At 43.2% G+C, this 21,255-nt stretch overlaps 1 protein-coding gene across 11 annotated transcripts in view; it reads left to right on the top strand.

Moving 5' to 3' along the window:
* The window catches only part of LOC143475510 (collectin-12-like), a 31,483-nt gene that overhangs the window by 7,430 nt on the left and 2,798 nt on the right, over window positions 1-21,255 (top strand). The window contains exons 2-9 of one of the 11 annotated variants that reach the window (XM_076973362.1): window positions 6,483-6,662; window positions 7,814-7,927; window positions 8,259-8,309; window positions 13,841-13,963; window positions 15,628-15,726; window positions 15,880-16,923; window positions 19,075-19,566; window positions 20,581-20,726. In XM_076973362.1, the coding sequence (XP_076829477.1) occupies window positions 7,921-7,927; window positions 8,259-8,309; window positions 13,841-13,963; window positions 15,628-15,726; window positions 15,880-16,923; window positions 19,075-19,566; window positions 20,581-20,726 (1,962 nt within the window). In that variant the 5' untranslated portion in view covers window positions 6,483-6,662; window positions 7,814-7,920. Of the gene's footprint in view, window positions 1-6,482; window positions 6,688-7,372; window positions 7,928-8,258; window positions 8,310-13,840; window positions 13,964-14,547; window positions 14,696-15,627; window positions 15,727-15,879; window positions 16,924-19,074; window positions 19,567-20,580; window positions 20,771-21,255 lie in introns of those variants that run through there. The other 10 variants (XM_076973360.1, XM_076973361.1, XM_076973363.1 and 7 more) reach the window with 10 other exon arrangements.

The raw sequence follows: 21,255 nt of genomic DNA, 5'->3' as shown, positions 1-21,255 counted from the left end.
CTATTTGCACTCTGTATTGACAGAGAAGAACTTTTTGTTTTGCACATAATACAGTGAGTCCCCTCTTAACGACGGGTCTGGTTAACAACAGACCGGAGTTATGACCGACAGTGGCAGCACAGTGGAGTGTTGTGGAGTGTAGTGGAGTGTTGTGTACGATAAGCCCACCTCAGCAACGCGATCACTCTTTCTCACGCTGTACGCACGAGAACATTGTTTTTTTCTATACTGTATTTACGATTAAAGCGCATCTAAATCTAGGGTCACACTTAACAACGAAAACTGCTTTACGATGGACTTTTCAGTCTCTAACACCATCATTAAGCGGGGACTCACTGTAATATTGTTTGCTCTTGAAAAGAAGGAGAAATATTTAATATTATTTATTTTATTTTAACTTTTATGAATTTTTATTTTAATTTCAATTTGTAGAAGAAGACGTTTATTAAAAGTTCATGCGTACATAATGCATGTTGAGTTATAATAAAACATTTCAAAATGCATGTGTAACTCAGTTAAATAAAAGTCTGTTGTCCAGTCATATAATTTGTATTTTAGTGTTCTTAAAATCTCATTTCGTTCTCGTGAACACAATATCGTGTCTCGTCTCGTGAGCTGAGTGTCTCCCCACACCCCTAGTGAGAAGTATTTTAAACTTTGATTTAAAAATGTCTAAAGTCATGGCTCTTTTAATGTTTTATTGAGCTACTTTTGTGTAAGAGCGGCATATACTTCTGTTTAAAGAGCTTCTCTGTGCAGTTTCTGCCTTCTTTTTGCAGATCTGTTAAGATGATTGGCTGCAGTAAAAATGATTGACAGCTAACTCTGGCTGATAATATGCTTAATAAAATTTGATTGACCACGAAAGTCTAATATCTGATTGGCTGCAGTCCAAAATGATTGACACAATATTTACATGGACATCCATTATGTATTATTTTACCTTTGTGTACTTTTGTCCCCCAGGATGCTTCAGCTGCCCCCCCCTTCTAAGCTATAATGGCCATGGGCTCTTCTGGCCTGCATAAAAGAAGCCCTGAGAGGCGCCCGCACTCCCTTACATTTCCAACATTAATTAATCCCAACATAGAGTCTTGCATAATGGGGATGAGATAGTGATGGGCAAATGAAGCCTCTTGAAGCAATGAAGCTTTCCAACCCTTTGCTTTGCAAAAAGGTTCATTACTCGAGGCTTCATTCATCACTCACTAGTGACATCTGCTGGTGAAACTGTAACAGCCTCGTCATTCAGTTGGATCATACTTTCAAAAATGTGTAAATGCAATATTGTCACAAAGTTTCCATCAAACTCATGTTTAGTAACAGGAGAATCATTTAAATCATACTTAATTGTCATGTTTTAATTATTAAAATGATTTGTAGCCAATCTAATCCTTGACCATTAGTGGTTGTGTTGGGTTTTCTTGTATGTCATGAACGTATTTGACAATGAAGATATGTTGTACTTTACTATGTTGGGAATTGAGTGATTGTTGAGTGACTGAATATTTGGAGTTAGAAACTGATTTTTTTTTAAAACAGAATGTGTTTAAAATAATTGCTTCTTGGGGCTTCTAGATCTGGTTTGGCAGTCATGACCTGGTGGTTAGGGAAGGGAAGTGGTTAGGGAACTGAGCTTGTAATCGGAGGGTCGTGAGTTCGATCCCCAGGCCTGAGGCCATGACTGAGGTGCCCCTTAACCCTCAATTGTTCACTTATATAAAAATGAGATAAAATGTAAGTCGCTCTGGATAAGGGCGTCTGCCAAATGTAAAATGTTTTTAACATTACAAATAAGGTTTGCCTCTTCCAATGGTTTTTAGTCTGTTTTTGATGTGTGAATCTGATGTACATCCTGATCAAACAAAAAGAATTTAGAACGTTCCAGATTTTAAATTTAACCACCTACTACAACCCACGAAGCAACAGGGTTCATAGCGCTTTTATTTTGAAAAACGATACGCAAAATGAAGCAATGACGTGGCCGATGTAATGCGAGGCCTCGTTTGTTGCTGATCACGTGATTTTGCTCAATATGACACAAGCTCCGAAGCGGGGCTTCATCGGACACGCCCCTTTTTACTCGGTACACGCTTCGAAGCCTAGCTTCAGATGTCCCATCACTAGGATGAGACAGGCTCTTCTGACCTCATCACAGGGGGCCATAAGGGGGGGCAAGGATGTTGTGACAGAGGCAACCAGATGGAGAAGTGTAATTCGTCACTCCAGAGAACATGCCTTCACTGCTCTAGAATCCAGAGGTGGCGTGCTTTACACCCCTGCATCCCACACTTTGCACTTGGTGATGTATGGCTTGGTTGCAGCTGCTCGACCATGGAAACCCATGACTCTGCATGGATTGACTCTGCAGAAATTTGGCAACCTCTTCACACTATGCGCTTCAGCATCCGTTGACCCCACTCCATCAGTTTGTGCGGCCTACCACTTCTTGTCTGAGTTGCTATCGTTCACAAACACTTCTTCAGGAGCGAGGAAATTTCACAACTGGATTTGTTTCACAGGTGGCATCCTATCATAGTTCCATGTGTTATGTTTTATGTCTCCTCACGTGTGTGTGTGTGTTACGATGTACAGTGTGTTTAGGTAGGCAATCCACTCCTTAGTTCCACACTGAGAATTCCTGCATCACCGATTGTCCCCCATACTTAACAGTGGGCATGAGGTGTTTTTCTGCGTACTCATCCTTGGTGTTTTGTTGCCAAAAAGCTCTTTCTTGGTCTCATCCTACCAAAGCACACGGTCAAAATCCAATTAAAATCCCAGTACCGCTTGGCAAACTCCTCCCGTTTACACTTATGAGTATAACTCAGAAAAGGCTTTCTCTGTGCATGTCTCCCAGACAGTTTGTTGGTATGTAGCAATGTCTCAGTGAGCCCACATCAATGTGGTCACCTCCGAACCCCTCCCTTTAGTTATGCTGCTATAGATTCGCCTGCCAGAGCCACATGCTAATCACTGGCACGTGAGCTGTCTACATTTATATCAATGATGGTTTAAATTGATGTCCACACATCAATTATTGTCTAACTTTTTGCATGCTTCCACCCAAGACGATTGCATGCAAGCACCTACAAGCACCTGGGAAATGATCTGGCTTGCCAGTGGATGTACTGATGCCGGGGTTGGATGTGCCATTTCTGCAAGAGGACGTGCTGATGCTAGCTCCTACCTGAGGCTCACCATCTGCACTGAAGGGACTGTGACTACTTGGCCGGGGAAAAGGACCTTAACTTTATCTGTAGAACCATCCTGCGCACCACGGACTTGTGCTAACAGGCCGCCCAATGGAGGATGGGTTCCCTTTTGAGTCTTGGTCCTCCCGAGGTTTCTTCCTAATCCCCACCATCAGGGAGTTTTTCCTTGCCACTCATTAGGGATCTGGATCATACGATTCTAAAGCTGCTTTGTGACAACATGTGTTGTGAAAAGCGCTATATAAATAAATTTGACTTTGACTATGTAGATGGTGCCTGAAGGTTGTTTGGGAGACCTCAATTCTTGTCAATTGTCTTTCCTATGTTTAAGAGTGAGCAAGAGAAATAGGCCTCTGTGTAACACCCTATTTATACCCCAGGGAAACAGAAAGTGATGAATTACTAATTAAAGGTTTTTAGATACTTTGATCCAATTTATAAACTACAGTACAGTAGAAATGACATAAATGGTTCAAATACATTTTAAATACATTTCAAGAAATTGTTGAGTGCTAATAATGGTGGAACAGGTCATTTTATGGGAAATAAATTTCTTAGTCAGGATTTTTCTTTATTTTATTTTTTTCACTTGAGTTGAAGGTTGCTATTTTCAATTTTTTTTCAGAGTGAGATTATGCTTCTGCAATAAAAAAATTCTTTATTTTAAGGATTTTAACACATTTAAACTAGGGGTGTCCAATAATTACAGAGGGTGCTGTATAAAATACAGTAGAAATATGAATGCATGTCAGGTTGGCATTGCTAATTAACATAATTAACATTTTAGAAAACTAAAATATGTTGATATGTCTTTTTATATTGAACTTGTATGTTTTAAGGATATTTCTCTCAGGCATGGTTAGTGCATATTTGTTAGTGTATACCCCTTCTCTCTTACTGCTAGGAGCAAACACAAACACATTCTTATAAATGAGCTAGTGATCCATAATCATCCATAATCAGTAAACATCTTTCTTTCCATCATCCACATATTGGAATGAAACATTTTATTTATTCCTCATAAAATGATCAAATTAGCTAGCAAATTATCTGACATTTAATGTTAGCAAGCTAGCTAAATAAACTTACATTAACAGTAAATTAAGGATATTGTTCAAAATACTTCATTTAATATGAAATGATTAGCAATGTTTCTATACTCAACCCAAAGTTAAGTTTGATGCCAAGTGAGTCAGTACAAAAATTGTACTGCAGACAACCACAAGAGGGCAACAGATGACTTTACATGCTGTCATCAATCAACTTGAATATAGGGATTGTATAGAACAAAAATATGAGAAATTATTTACTTATATTTAAAGTTGAATGTAAAATTTAAAGAAGAAGCTCTAAACATGCAAAATGAAAGTCAACTACTGCCTTGTGCATACCTCATTAAAGCCAAAAATGATTTGCTTTCTATAATGTGTGATCAGCAATGGACGTTTTTCAGCATATGTGATAGCTGTAGTATATGATATTCTGGGCAGAAGAATGCTAGGAGCTGCTGCATTAATAGCCTATAATATCCAAATAGACCTTTTTGCATTCGAATGTGCAATTTGTTTCTGAATTTGACAAATATTAAACTTTTAGCCCACACCCAGCCAACACACATACACATAGCCAATCAGCTCCAACTCCAACTCAACAGTCACTAACATATCTAAACTTCTTCACTTCCATGTATCAAATCACATACTTTTTGATTAAACTACTCTGCACCTTGATTTACATTACCTCTTTAAACATACAAACCTAAAGTAGTGCAGTAGTGAACTTTATGCAATGTTTTACATTTACAGGAATTTTAAGAATTAAGAGGGACAGCTTATTATTATTCACAAATTATGGCTAACAAATACATGTGACCCATTTTGTTTTGAGGAGCAGGATCACACAATCAAACAAGAATGCTTTCTAAGGGCTCAGACAACACCAGGATTTTATTTAATGGAGCAGGAGAAATAACTTGATTTGGTTTCCCAGCTATCTGGCAAATGTGACAGGAATGTCAATGCTGTGACACATCTGTCTTCATCATTGGCCAAAAGAAGTAACATAACAGCCATTGATATGTTTTCCTGATGCCAAGGTGTCCAGATATAACCTGAAAGATGGCCAAGCCTAGCACATGTGCTCTGAAGGGCTTGGGAATAACTACCTGATTATCTGATCTACACTTACAATCAGTGTGGGGGCCAGGTTTAGTCCATTTTTGCATAAGGACCCATTCATCCTAGCAGGGGCGAGGCTAGGGTATTTTTAGTGGTGCTAGAGCACCACCGTGAGGTTGCTTAGCACCCCCTGGCTCAACACATTTTTTAAATATTATATTTTGCAAAAAACTTGCTCTGCACCTGCGCAATACTTTGGTATTGTGCCTCTGTGAGCACTGGGGGCTGGGCACCCCTAAAGACCAGATCCTAAAATCGCCCCTGCATCCTAGTAATGCTCTACAGAATGGGTGGTTATGTCAGCCTCTTTCACCCTGTCAGACAAACATCGAGATTTTGAGCAGTGTTGTTGTTGCATTTATATAAGTAAGCTGATATAAGTGGATACATTTACAACAAGGACATTGAAGGATTTGGTATGGACAACGCATCACACCAGACAGACTTCTGGAAGGCCCACACTGAAAATGGAAAACAACAAGCAAACATAAATACCACGTTTGCTACCCAAAGAGTGTCTGACTTCCCTACACCCAACAAAGAAAAGAAAAGACAAGCTGACTTTCCTAACTCCTCCTTTTACACCCATGACAGAATAACTAGCCATTTTGGAAACTGTAGTCTATTTTAGTTTTTTTGTGTATGTGTGCAAGTATGTCTCTGCATGAGATGCATGTTGTTTGTTGTAAAGTGAGGGGATGTAAATAAATGTGCCATATTTTGTCAATTGTGATTTTTACACCGCAATCGAAATTTGTCCTCCGCTTTTAACCCATATGTGCAGTTAGAACACACACACACACACACTAGTGATTACTAGGGGGCTGTGGATCACACATGCCCAGAGCGGTGGGCAGCCCTAGCCCAGCACCCGGGGAGTAGTTGGGGTTAGGTGCCTTGCTCAAGGGCACATCAGTCATGGCCTCAGGCCATGACTGCCCCGTTGTGAGTTTTTATGCTGCATTGCATGTTGTATTTGTGTTGAATGTGGATCACTATATGTTTACTTGAACACGCTAATGCGTCACCTCTTGGAATTTGGAAAGGGCTAGTGTTGATATGTGTGTGTGTGTGTGTGTTTCTCATGCAGATGCAGCTCCCCAGAGGTGTGGTGGTCCTCTTGGGTCTTCAGGGGTCTCTCAGTAGGCAGGAGCCCCCTGATGTTATGGGGTGACCAGAATACTCGTGTTAAAGAGCCCCCCTAGGAGGTGGAGGCTCCCTGTATGTGTTGGGGCCCACGGTGCTCTGGTCGGAGGAGGTCCTGCTGAAGGTGAAGACCCCTCCTCGTACTTGAGGTAACCAGGAGGAGGACCTTGGGTCATAAGTAGCTTCCATGGTGGAGGCTCTCCTCGAGGTCCAGTAGGTTGGAGGAGTCATACCTCTAATGACACTTACCGGAGGGGAGGTCTCCCCTAGAAGTTATCGAGAGCCAAGGCCTCGGTCTTCTGAGCTTTCTGAGCATATACTCAGAAACAATTAAGGTTATCCCATTGATATTACTTGCAGATGTTACTAGCTTACATATTTAGAAATCAACCATAATGTTTGTTTGTGATTGTGTGTGTGTGTGTGTGAGAGAGAGAGAGAGAGAGAGAGAGAGAGAGAGAGAGAGAGAGAGAGAGAGAGAGAGAGAGAGAGGAAAGGGGTAATGCATGTAACTGTGCGTAAAAGTATATTTAGAGAGTCTTGCTGTGAGTATGTGTATCAATAAATCAGAAGACATAGGTCCAGATGCACTGAACAGAAGATACAGTATAGTAGACGCACTCTGATAGTATGGATGAATATAATATCAATACAATACAATTAAATAATTGTATTGATTTACTATAAGACCACATACACAAACATGCGTGTTCACACTTTCACCTCTAGTTTTTTTCATCCTGTAAAACGTTCATTTCCTATTGCTTTGAAATGTTTGGCCCTGGTTAGTGCTGTGTGTTTGAATCATCCATTGGTCTGCTGCGCGAAAATCTTTAACGCTTTGAAAGGTTCGCTAATGATAACCAGATGTTTCATCCGAGGTTGCTCGCTCCATTGGGGCCCGGTAATGTAATCATAAGCCGTGCCATTACTCTGGGCAAGAGAAAATCTCTCCCTCTCCTTTCGATCCGTGGATTCAACAGATGGAGAAAACACGTGCTCACGGACGTGTGCGTGCCACTTCCTCTCTTATTTGACATATTTGTGGTTTTGTGAGCCCACGCCGCGCGGGAGTAGAAACATCAGTACCGCAACGGCGCTCAATCGTGGCGAGTCCATCGGACGGGACAAGAACACAGCTGCCACTCCGAGGTTTTTCATGTGCAACTTTGGACTTTTGGAAGGAATACTGAAGCCAAAGCTCTAGCAACTCTTAGCAGTTTGTTTTTGCGTCTGCTAAAGTTGTGTGAACATGGATAACTATGTTGTTTTCAGAGACGGCTTGTCAACAACAAAGATACGTCATTTGGTGTAAGAGTATGGTGACTGAATCGTCGAAGCTGAAGGCTTTCTTCTGAAACGCGTGTGCTGTGTCAGCCACTATGAAAGGTAAGCTACAGTACAAATATTTCATATGTGGCGTCGACTGTTTACTAGACTGTTTACTATGCGTTCTTGGAGTAGCATATCAAGTACTTTTCTGCGATTACGTGCGTGCACGTCTGTGCATCTGGTCGAACTTAATTGTAGAACATTGTGAAATGATTTGGTGTTTGAGCGCAGATTGCGTAGACGAAAGCTGGGCGACTAAATTGATCCACAGCCAGTGGTACTAAGAAAAACTCACGCCTGAAATGCAATTTCAGTTATATCTCACATTTCCAAAAATGAAATTGATTCTAATTGATTCTAATAATTGATTTCTCACTCTTGAACTCAGACGAGATTGCTGAGGAGGACGATGTCCAGTCATTTGGATATAAGAGGTTCGGTAAGCATCAACTCATTACCTTTGAATGCTGTTATACCGGTGAGCAATGCACATCTCCCCGTATCCCTAGACGTGTTTGCAAACGTTGTTGTGAGGGCACGGTTTCCCCCGGTCTTCTGCAGTGTGCATATGCGTGCAGGGACTGTTTGACGCTCAGCAATGCAGATATCCACTCCAGTACGTCTTGGTAAAGCAGGTTGAACATGATGCTAAGAATATCTAGACCTCACAGGGAGTTCATGTACTGCCATATTGATATATGCTATGTACTTTGCTCTGCAAAAGTCTGTCTGACAACTTATGTAAATGTGTGTTTTCAAATTTTCGTGATTTGCCTGTTAATATTTTTGCACCTTGAAATGAATGGGTGTGGCATAAACAAAAGTGCATGACTGAATGCAGTATTATGGATGATTCAAAATAGTTCAAATATATCAGTGGTCCTTAGTCAGTTTTGTTTATTACTAGATTAATATAACACGTATAAGCAGAAGACTAAGCACTCTACGCCAGGAAAATGATCATGCCGAAAGAGACACTGGCAAGACAAAACTCCCTGGGTGGGATAATGGAAGAAACCTTGGTAGGACCAGTGCTCAAGAGGGAACCCAATGATTGGCTCAGTTTGTAATCAGTCTATTCTTTAATTTGTCCCAGTACCCACGTCAGTGTAGGTGTGGAGCCCCATTTTGTCCAGTGGGTCTAGGGTGGGTGGGCTACTGGCAACACTGGCTCACACAAGATCTCCAGAAGATCCACAAGTAGAATGCAGCTGCTGATATTCACACTGACATATCGGTCAGCTGGGATTTAGTTAGACTCTTGTATGTTACCTAGATTCTTGTAAAATCATTTTTATCAGGAACCAATAAAAACGGGGGGAGTTGTCATCCTGGGTGTGTGGGACTAGAGGTGTATGGGACAGGCCAGTGTTCTGTGTGGTCCATCTGCACAGCGCACTGTCAGATGCCTGGAAGCTAAACAGGGTTCTCTAGACATGTTATAGTGTTTTGTTGTTCAGATTTTCATAGATTAATTTCATTGTAATGTCCTCTGGTATATTTAGAAATAAATATTTAGGCCAGGACAACATATTAATCAATAGTTTTGGCAAAATGCTAAACATGATAAATTCATATGTAACCCAAAGTTAATCAGTGGTTAGTGCTAAGTTTTGAAAATCTTGTGCATGCATGCTTGGATGCTTGCGTGCGTGCGTGTGCGTACATTGGCACACTCAAAGTCACTGGCCCATCGTACATGTTGGCTGAACATTTTATCTCTCTTTGGCCATTATGTGACACACAGGAATTGGTGTACTGCAGATCCTTTGTTTTTCACTTGGGGTTATGAGACAAATTAAGTCATAACAGGGGTTTACCAGGCCACCAGTTGATCTCTTTGTCTTTGACTGTCTCTGTGTCTGCAAAAGGCAGAAATAAATCTTTCGTCTGGCTATCAGGCTTGGATTTGAAACTGCTTGCAATCAAGTCATAGGTATGTGGCTACAGGTCGAGAAATTAGGATATATGTATATACAATTTTTTATAGTGAATAGCAGCTATCTCTGTCAGGTTACGTATTTGTGTGCTTTCAGGCTTAGGTTTGTTGCTTGTGTATGTATGTGTGTGTTGCTAGTGTATATGTGTGTGTGTGTGTGTGTGTGTGGGGGGGGGGGGGGGGTAAAAAGTGCATCTGCTGTGTTCCATCATTGGTTTCAGATGGTATTTTGGAAATCATGTAAAAATCCAGTCTGTGACTCTATCAGTCTCTCCCAGTCACCACTTCATATTCACACACACACACACGCACACACACACACGTGTTCACATACTTCACTGCATCATTCCTTCACAAAGAAATATGCACATGAAATGTTTTTCTGTTTGCATTGGAAATAACTAGAGATTGTACATTCTAAAGTCATTCTAAAGATGATATTAATCTGTTATTTAGTATTTCTACTTCATGCTTCCTGTAATCTATCAAATAATGTCACATGGCCTGCTACAATCACTATGTTTCAAATCCTAATGTACCATAAAGCAAACTCAAGTGTATGCCAGTGATATAGCAGAATACTGACCCAACAGAGGTGCATTAGAAGTTAACTACAGGGGAACAGAGCAGAACTGGCACCTGACCAAAGGCACTCCGTAACAACCAATGCCAAATACTGACAACACTGATAACATTGTTTATTTTTAATATTTATATCTGCATTATAAAAACAGGGAAAGTATCGATGCAATGAAATACAGGATTATGATGTGCTAAACAAACACTAACCATCATATCTTTATTGTTGAGAGTAACCTACTGTATACTTTGATGCTTGAATGATGTCTTGAAGACACTGTCATGTATGCAGAGCATTTGTAGTGTAACGAACTAAAGTTCTCAAAGAAAACCATTTGATGTGTATCTAAAATGTTCTGTTTTGAAAATGAATTCATATATATAGGCTAATAATTTTGCCAAATTATAATTATCTTGTGTTTAATCCATTATATTCAAATGCCTTTACTATTACTATTAGAACATACATGCAGTCAGAAGTGTCCAAACCTTTGACAGGTACAGTATATGTATACGTTTCTTATTTGGGAGCGTGGAACACTGCAGACGGTGAGGGGAAGAGTACTGTGTGCTCTCAGTCTCTCTGACTGTCGTACCTTGTTACTGTTCATTTTTGCTGTATACTAGGCCTGTGTTGAAAAAATCGATTTTCCGATTCAGAATCGATTCGCATATGATGATCTGATAATCGATTCGTATGTCCAAAGATCGATTTTTAAAATTAAAATAATTTTTTACATTTCCCCCAGTGAAGTTTTACCCCCACCTTGTCACTGAATTCACGCAGGCGCGCTCGGTCTAACTAACTGTAAAAAACATGGTGTCGGACAGTGACGGTAACGACGATAGTCAAATCGGAAATCTGGATTCAGAGAACTAAAAGGAACAAATACCCTCGACAAAACTAAAGCCATATAATGGACAAAAAATAAGTATTATATCGCGATCGATCGATCGCCAGTAGTTGGCGAATTAGTAACTCGTGTGAGCATGTGAAGACAGTCAAATGCGTGTTTTCCACTACGCCAGTTTTAAAAGTGTTAGCGGCTCGCTAGTCTTGTAAACAAACTGCGCAGCACGAAGATGTAGCAGTGTGTCGCCCTCAGAGTTGATGAGGTAACCGGGCCACGACACAGACCGTTAGTGCAGGTGAGAGTGGACCGGCTGGGGAGCCACATGAAACCAAAGAGCCGCAGGTTGGACACTCCTGCAGTAGGAGTCCACTGTTGCATATAGACACCTCAATGATGTCCTCTGTTTATTGTCCTGGATTACCTTTCTTGAAGGTAGATTTACGATTACCCTTTTCACCAGTCTTCCAGCCATCAGTAACTACCAACTAATAACTATTTGCTGTTTAATATCGATATAATACCCTACTAGTTTTAACTATAATACTAGCTTCTCTACACAGTCAGTAAACTGCTCAAATACATTTTTAATAACACCAAACCCCCGAATTGGATCGAATCGATTAAATCGAAATAAATCGATTCTTAATCTTCAGAATCGGAATCGGATCGATTCTTGGAATTTGAATCAATACCCAGCTCTTCTCTATACCACTATTTGTCACACTCTGCTAGCACAATAGGGCCAGTTTCACACAGAAGAGTGGAGAAGTTGTAAATATGAAGGACTATGACTTGGTTCTATTCAGTCTCGTGGTTTCATAACGGTTCACTGTAAAGTTTCCTTCCACTAAGCAAAAGAAAAGTATGGATGAGGCATGAAGGGATGAAGGAGGAGGAGGTAAAATAAAAGAGCTTGGGGCATATCATATGTTTGTTTTTTTTCCAAAAATGAAAACAGAAGCTAAGATATTAATGCAAACCACCAAAACCAAATCTTGAGCCAACATCAACTGTAGACTTCTGTGCATGCACACACACACACACACACACACACACACACACACACACACACACACACACACACACACACACACACACACACACACACACAGTAATACTGAACAACAGACCAGACCACCTACTTAGAACTGGCAGCCTACTTTACATTCAATGTCATGACGATCATAACTAAGAAAAGAAAGTAATTTCATCAGGGAGAGCAATTGAATCACACCTTTAAGACTTTAAAATCATATTTCCCAGCTGTGTAAATCTCTGCGTATGCAAACACTTGACTCCGAACTCTGACTCCAAACTGAAACTCTTATGAAAAAGTGTGAAATATTTAACAAGTGAATCATCACTAACATCCAGATCGTTAGCCTTTATGCACATGTTCCTAACATTTAACCAAGTTTTTCCACAAAAAACTACACTGGCTGAGGCTGTAATACTCCTTTGTTTGCAATGTTTGAAACATTTTAGTGATATTCTGTGACGGAGTGAGAGATGCAGCAGGAGGCAGAGGCTGAGGGTGACTGGTTTTATTTTCCATCGTCCAACTTAAATGCTCAGGCCACAAGGCAGTATAAACACGAACAGAAAAAAGATAACAAAGGCAGTTATACTAATTAACAACGGAGTTTAGTGGTGAGAAGAATATGGAGCAGGTCTTTCTCCCACGGTGCGAGGCGGGGTAGCAGGCTGAATGCACAGCACTGAACAGCGCGACCTGTGGGAATAAATACACCACCACCTGATTATGTGACGGGCGTCAGTACTCCGGTGATTGGGAAGGTGGGAGTAACCGAGACTGAGAGGGTGTGCTCTGTGTGGTTGTGCTTGCATGTGACAGAGGGGGTGTGTGTACGCGCCCTCTGGCGGCGTCCGGGCTGACCTACCGTGACATATACGTTATTCTCATATACCACTTGAAACATAGTGAGGCTGCGTCTTTGTTGTGTTGTCATTTCACTCAGCGTGATAATAGAATGAAAATAATGCTGTCAGTCTTATTGTTGTGTCGACTAAAGGTGAACTTCATTTCCAAATTTCAAGCACTTGTTTGCATCACTTGTTTGAAACCGTGTATTTGAGTACCGGTCTTACATCAGCTTTATTCCACACAAAGCTGTGACCAAAAATATTAGAAAATGCAAATTACGCAGTTACAAACCAGTGAAACATTATCTTCCATCATCTTCACCTCAGCCTCACACAGACACTCATTCTGGCTCGTTACTCTCTGTAGTCATCGCTAACACCATGAGCGTGACGTGACCTTGGAGGTCCTGCTGGGGATTCTTCTCTAGCGTGTTTGGATCTGTGTGTGTGTGATTTTCAGTAACGGGGAAATGAAGTTTCCACAAAGAGAGCGAGTCTGTAAGTGTGGAAGGTGAGAGTTTGTTCTGGCACCAAGACCGCGAAGCTGTGGGAGGAATAGAGGATCTCAGTGCTTGTGCTTTTTCTCTTAGATGTGTGTTCAAGTGTCTATCAACTGTTTTATTGGGCTGTACATGTTTACCCTTATTTACAGTTCATCACAGGAATAAAATCTATTAAATGTAATGTTGATATTCCATATTGATCTTTCTACAGGTATCCAAGAAGGATCTCAGTGTACTAAGTGTAAGACTCAGGGGGCACTGAAGGTTGCTATTGGCCTTCTGTATGTGCTGTGTGTTCTGCTCACCGTTGCTGTAGCCGTAATGGGTTACAAAGGTAACACACACACACACACACACACACACACACACACACACACACACACACACACACACACACACACACACACACACACACACACATACACATTTTATCTCTCTCTCCCTCTCCCTCTCTCTCTCTCTCTCTCTCTCTCTCTCTCTCTCTCTCTCTCTCCATCTCTCTAGGGTATGACTACACTAAATTGCTCAGCTCATGTTACTGTGCTTGTGTTTAAGTTCATGTTTTGATCCTGTTTCATTGGCATGTTTTGCTAGTTGGACAGTAATGTTTATTTCATTGGTTTGAATGTGTCTGAGGTCACATCTTCAGTCAGTTTGTGTGGGGTCTTAACACAGCCAAGAATAAGTACTCTGCTGTTTAATCACCATGGATACTGCCCTGGGTTTGTTTGTATTGTAGTGGTTGCAAGTGCAGCTAGTGTATATAGGGGGTGGGTGTTATGAGTGTGTGTGTGTGTGTGTGTGTGTGTGTGTGTGTGTGTGTGTGTGTGTGTGTGTGTGTGTGTGTGTGTGTGTGTGTGTGTGTGTGTGTGTGTGTGTGTGTGTGTGTGTGTGTGTGTGTGTGTGTGTGTGTGCCAGCCCACATGCAGGTTCTTTGCAATTACATCTAGGAATGACTTGTCAAAGAGGCCAAAGGGTGTCGTGGTGGTCGGGGAGGTAAAGAGGGATTCTGGACTCATAGTTGAAACTAAGGTTAAAGACAGACTTCAGAACAGTTTCAGAACAGGTTTGTTTAAGTTTTTAATGCCAAATAGCCATACCCATAACTACCTTTTTGCATAGAAATTACAGACTCAGCCCAGTGAGTTTGAGTAACATGAACATTGTGGAAAAACAGTAAAAGAAATCAAGTAGGTGGATCATAGTGCACTGAATGAATGGTTTGGGGTTTGTATAGAAAGCATGCATGTCTCTCGTCATGTCTCATTTTTATCATTCTTAAATATTTGAATGCTTGACTGTATGATTTATCTCCCACCAAGGAGAAAATTATTTAAAGATCATTTTAGCCTCTAGCATTTTCTGAGAAATGCCAGTTGTTCAATTCATAATGATGTTGGTGATATATTACTTGACCTCAGATAACTGTACTATCTTGTGCTCAGACACTCAGGCCCACCCCAAAATCAGTATGGTGTGTTGTTTCCTCATGGATCCTCACTGAAAGAGATTTTGTTGAATCTGAGGCTGTTTGTGAGAATATAGCCCTTCTTCATATCCTCAGTTCACTGTTGTTAAGCATATGATTGTTTAAGATTCCTATGGAAAGGATATTTGGAAAGAATTCTGAGAAAATCAGTAATTCTGAATTTTCAGAGGAAATTGATGGTCCTGTCTCCTTTGGGTATGTGAAAACAACCCTCACACTTTTCTGATCAAGAGATTACTGGCAAAACATAACATCTATGGCCAATGGCTTTAATCTCTTGGGTTTACTGAAATGTTTTCTAAACAGCATGGTTTCAAATGACCCCAGAGCAAAGATTTAAAGGAACTAAAGAGTATTTAACAACATTATGCTTTATTCCAAAGATTATAAATGGCATATTGTAATGAGAAAGACAACAGTGAAATACTTTTCAGTAATTTGTTGGATTGTGTTTCTTAGTACAATGCTGTTACTCTGTACTATTACGGTGTTATATATTTTTTCATCAGTGGTACAGAGGGTTGAGGCTGTTACTGGAAGAATGCATAATTATGGAGGGAAAATCAATGCTGTGGAGTTGGATGTGAAAAAGCTTGGTAAGCTTCATGGTAATATAAACTACAGCCACAAGTTGCTAATTCTCACAATCTAGCAGCCAAGGTTATCATTCAATTTCTTTCTATTCTTTGCTGTTTCTATCTTCCTTGCTCTCTCTCTCTCTTCTTCTCTTTTGGTTTCTTCATGTGCTCTTCATGTGTCAGATGATGAGGCTGGAGTGAAACTGAAGAACACGTCCGGTGAGCTGCAGACGTATCGCTCGGGTTTGCAGGCGCTGCGTCAGGGCCTGGCCGCCGTCTCTGACCATGTGAACAGGAACGCCGCCACACTGCGAACGCTGCGCTCCTCGTCGCAGGACCTGCGTGCCCTGCAGGACTACCTGCGCTCGCAGCAGGAGGTGAACGTTGGGGCCCTGCGCTGGGCCAATGCCACACTCCTAGTGGCTGTCGCTGGTGCGCCCGCCCTGCGGAGGGAGGCGGAGCGTCTCCGGGGGGACCTGCGCTCGTGCATGGAGACGCAGCAGATGCTGCAGCTGGCTACTAACCACCTCAACCTCACTAATGCCCTGCAGGACTCCGCTGCTAGCGCACTGCAGCGGTCCGCGGAAGGTGTGGTCGAGGCCACGCAGGGCACGCGGGCCGACGTGCTGACGCTGCAGCGGGACACAACGCTGGTGGCCGGCGACTTGAACTGGCTGCGGGACAAGATCCGTAACGTTGAGAGTGCTGGGCTCGATGCCAAGACCCAAACCCAGGCCAGCTTGGAGGTGCTGGAGGACATGAATGCTCAGCTCGCTAACATCTCCAGTCAAATTGCCAACGTTAGCGCGCTCACCGACAACAGTGGGGTCAGCCTGCGCGAGCTGCTGGATCAGCAACAAGAGTCCAGCGTACGCACGGACACCCGATTTGACCGCCTGGAAGAGCGGCTAGATGCCGGGGAAGAAAGCGTCGACATGGTGACGGGAAATATCAGCTACGCTACGCAGATGCTGGGCGGCGTGAATGGGGAGCTCCTTAACCTGAGGCGCTGTTCGGATACCGTGGGGCGGCATTCGGACCTCCTGCTGGGTCTCAACAGGAGCCTGGCTGAAGTACAGGCACAACGGGCCACTCTCAGGACCCAGCAAGATGATTTGTCGGCACGGCTGGACAAGGAGGTCAGCAGCATGGCGATTGTCATGGAGGAGATGAAGCTAGTGGACAGCAAGCATACGCAGCTAATAACCAACTTTACAATCCTGCAGGGTAGGATATCACCCATGCACACACCTGTATACACACTGTCACGTCCAGCCCCTCCCTCCTCCCTGGTCCCGCCTAGCTCCCGCTCCCATTCGTCCCTCCGTCTGTCTGTCACGCCCTCGTCGTTAGTCTCGCACACCTGAGTCTTGTTTCACCGTCCCGTCTCTGAGTATATATTCCCCGTGGTGTTTCACTTCCATGTCGATCCTTGTGAATCTGCGGTGTTCCTGTCTCCCCTGTGCTTTCTCCCCGCGCCAGTTTGTAGCCTGCGTCTTCTCCTTCCCGTTCGGGTTTGTTTTCCATTTTGTTCTTGTTCCCTTTTGTCTTCTTGTAGTCTTCCCCTCGTCAGTTAAAATATGATTCCTCCCTGTTCTCTGTGTGGTATCTCCTTCCTTGTTTCCCCTCGCCTGTGTGGTTTTGTTGTTAGGTTATAATAGATGTGCTCTTTGCTCCCGGTTGTTTATATTGTGTTCATGTTTCCGTGTTCGCTACAGTGTGACCGTTTAGTCTCAGTTGTGTTCTAGTCTTGTGCTTAGGCGTCTGTTGGTATTTGTTTCATGTACATGTCTACTCGATTGTCCTGGTATTCCTCTGTATCGTTACCCATCTGCCCTTTGTCGCCTACTTACCTAGATGTCGTTGTCTTCCTTTGTTTTATCCGTTACCTTTGTTTAGAATAAACCTTCCTTTTCTTGCGTTTGCGTCACACCCACCCCTTGAATCGTTACATAAGGACCGACCTAAAGTATGACGCAGCAGGAAAGGCCAGTTCTCGCTAACCACGATATGCCCCAAGTTAGGAATCGTTTTTGGGATAGCTTGAACGACCTTCAATCAAGGTTTGTGAAAGATGCAAGTGGTAACCCTAGGAACTTACCCTCTCTTGCTTACTGCCCGGATATTTACAACGGAGAACAAGCACCAGCGGAGACATTCGTTATGCAGAGTACGGAGTATATCAGACTCCTAACATGCCCAAGACCTCCTGACAGCTTCCTGGTTTTATTCCTGCGTTCCTTGCTAGAAGGAAAGGCACTAGAGTGGGCGAACATAATATTAGCCACTCGTTTAGTTGAGGCATGGACTGTGGAGGGGTTCTGCAACCTTATGCTGAGTAGGTTCGCTGGAGTCGTCTCTCTGGCTGACAACATCACCCCAGCATTCCTGCCTGCTCCTGACGGCGCCGCCTCGGCGTCCCCAGCTTTGGATGACGCTTGCCCGGTGCCCCCCGATGACTGCATCCTGGAAGCCACTCCCCGAAGGCCCCCCAAGAATTTTTTGGGGGGACGCAGTAGCCACTCGCCCCAGGAGTGGCCGGCTCGGACCCGGGATGATGTCAGCGTGGCGGCCACGCCCCCCGATGATGTCAGCGTGGCGGCCACGCCCCCCGATGATGTCAGCGTGGCGATCACGCCCCCCGATGACGTCGGCGTGGCGATCACGCCCCCCGATGACGTCGGCCCGGCGGACACGCCCCCCGATGACGTCGGCCCGGTGGACACGCCCCCCGATGACGTCAGCCCGGTGGACACGCCCCCCAATGACGTCGGCCCGGTGGACACGCCCCCCGATGACGTCGGCACGGCGGCCTCGCCCTCCGATGACGTCTGCACGGCGACCCCGCCTGTTCCCGCTGCCCGCCAGCGGGCCCCGCCTGTCCCCGCTGCCCGCCAGCGGCCCCCGCCTGTCCCCGCTGCCCGCCAGCGGAGGCGTCTGTTGGTATTTGTTTCATGTACATGTCTACTCGATTGTCCTGGTATTCCTCTGTATCGTTACCCATCTGCCCTTTGTCGCCTACTTACCTAGATGTCGTTGTCTTCCTTTGTTTTATCCGTTACCTTTGTTTAGAATAAACCTTCCTTTTCTTGCGTTTGCGTCACACCCGCCCCTTGAATCGTTACACACACACTTTCAGTCATATGAAACCTCATGCTTAAGCAAGGACAAGAGTGTGCATTTGCGCACTTTTTTACACACTTGCTGAGTGCAAAAATGTGCATAATGTACTCATTGGTATTAATGTGTGTGTGTGTGTGTGTGTGTGTGTGTGTGTGTGTGTGCATGCACATTAGTGAAGTACCTTTGTAACCCATTATGGCTACAGCAGTTGTGCGTTGAGCTTCCATTGAGTTGTGTATTCTGTGCTTTCCTCAGGTCCACCTGGTCCAAGGGGCCCTCTTGGTGAAAAAGGGCACACTGGAGCAGTTGGGCCTCCTGGCCAGAAGGGAGAACGAGGTAACATTGGAGAGGCAGGTGTACCAGGCTCTCAAGGAGAAAAGGGAAGCTCTGGTTATCCTGGACTTACAGGATTCACAGGCAAGCAAGGGTCTCGTGGAAGCTCAGGACCAAAGGGCCTACGAGGGTCAGGAGGCCGTGCAGGACCACAGGGTGTTAAGGGAGAGACCGGTACACCTGGACAGCCAGGCAGAGACGGGCTGCCCGGACCTCAGGGGCTCAGAGGACCAACAGGTGTTCGTGGACCAATTGGCCCTGTAGGGGAATCAGGACCTCCAGGTCCAGTAGGGCCTATGGGGCCTACAGGACCACCAGGGTTACCAGGACCCCCAGGAAAAGTAGCTCCATTGCCAACTATGGGTGTTGAACTCCAAGGAGAGGTGCCAACAGTTGCTACCATATCACTGCCAGGTGGGAGCATCATGTATGAGGAATGTCAGTTTGTCAACCCAACTGAATAAAATACGTTTTCATTGCCAACCAGAACAGAAATTGGAGTCCTCATATACTTTTTATGTGATTTAACCTAATTTTAGTGCTATATTTTTAATTGAATTCTTTGTCTTCCTTCTAAATTATGATCATGCTGATTTGTTAATCTCCTCCATTACGCATTATTCAAAAAGTGCTTCCAGGCACTGGTTCAGGAACCAGAACCATTAAAGAACCAGAACTCATCTCTAATTAGATCAAATCTCCCTTTGAACTAAATAACTAAGTGTCAGCTGTAAGGCAGTTATGCTTTTGAGCAGCTGGATGATAATTTGACTCTTGAGCAGAATGAAGCGTCAGCTGACAGAGAGCTGAAAGTGAACCAAAAACAAAATAGTAAACATTGGAGACACTGGAAACGGAGCAAACACCTACAGAAATCTGCAGTGTAGCTCAGTCGAGAAGAAAGGGGGGAACCTAAAAGTAGAACTTCAGTCAAAGTCTAGTTCAAAACCCATGTGATATGCTTTGAGAAGACCTGAAATAGGCATTGATTCAAGAGTCCTCAATCACTTGAAGCACTTCTGTATGGAGGAGCAGGCCAAAATTCCCTTTGAACTGATATATGGGCTGATAGACCATTCCAGGAAACAGTTGCATGAGGTTGTTTTTGCCAAATAAGGGGATAACAAAAGATACAATTTCTGCTGCCTGGATGGTACTGAATGAGTAATGAATAAACATGTGTTAATTATATTATTTGAACTGATGTCTCACTAAAATCAGGATTGGATATCCAGATATTCCATCTAAATATTTTTAAAAAGCCATGGTAAGGTGCAACTTCATAAATAATATGCACAAACACAGGCACATTAGGATGGCTGAACTGTTTCGTATTCATATTCACCCATTTTCATTCAATACAGCTCTAAATACCCACTGACTGCTTCTATGCACAGGACTGACATCATGTCCCTTTGTGTTGTATAGGTGCTCCTGGTTGCCCTGGAGACTGGTTAAGGTTCAGAAACAGCTGCTATAACTTCATTACCGAGCAGCTCAGTTTTGACAGTGCCAAGAAGAAATGCAGCTCTGTGTCTTCATCCTTAGTCATCATCAGTGATGGTGAAGAACAGGTGAGGAAAGACTCCCAGGAGACACTACCAAGAGAGACTCCCAGGTGAGTCTCCCAGGAGTGACTCCCAGGTTTAGTGCATCTTGTACACTTGGACATGGAGTTCCGAGTGCAGTATATATGAATCAGAAAAGTATCTCATTCTTTTCTTGATTTTTTTAAATTAAATAGCATCGCAGGGTTATTCCCATATGTGTCACACCATATGAATGGATTACTTTATGGTTATGGTACTTGTTCAGCTTTGTTAATGATGAAATACTGAAGTTATCTTAAAGGTATCTTAAAGGTATAAAGGTCTAAAGGTATCTTATCAAAGCATAATGATAAAAAAAAACAAAATATATAAAACACAGATGGAAAGAAGTTAATGTTATTCCAAGGGAAATGTGCTTTAAGATTTTTGAATCATGAAGTAAGTGTGCTAACATACCTGGATAAAATCTCTTTGGAAATGTGTGTTTTTGTATTATTCCAAAGCAACTGCCAGGGGAAAACCACAGATGTTGGAGGCTAGAGGGTGGCAATGG

This window comes from Brachyhypopomus gauderio, chromosome 14, assembly GCF_052324685.1.
Source record: "Brachyhypopomus gauderio isolate BG-103 chromosome 14, BGAUD_0.2, whole genome shotgun sequence".
NCBI classification, from domain to species: Eukaryota; Metazoa; Chordata; class Actinopteri; order Gymnotiformes; family Hypopomidae; genus Brachyhypopomus; species Brachyhypopomus gauderio.
Note: the sequence above shows the minus strand (reverse complement) of the source record. Positions and strands in the feature narration are given on the sequence as shown.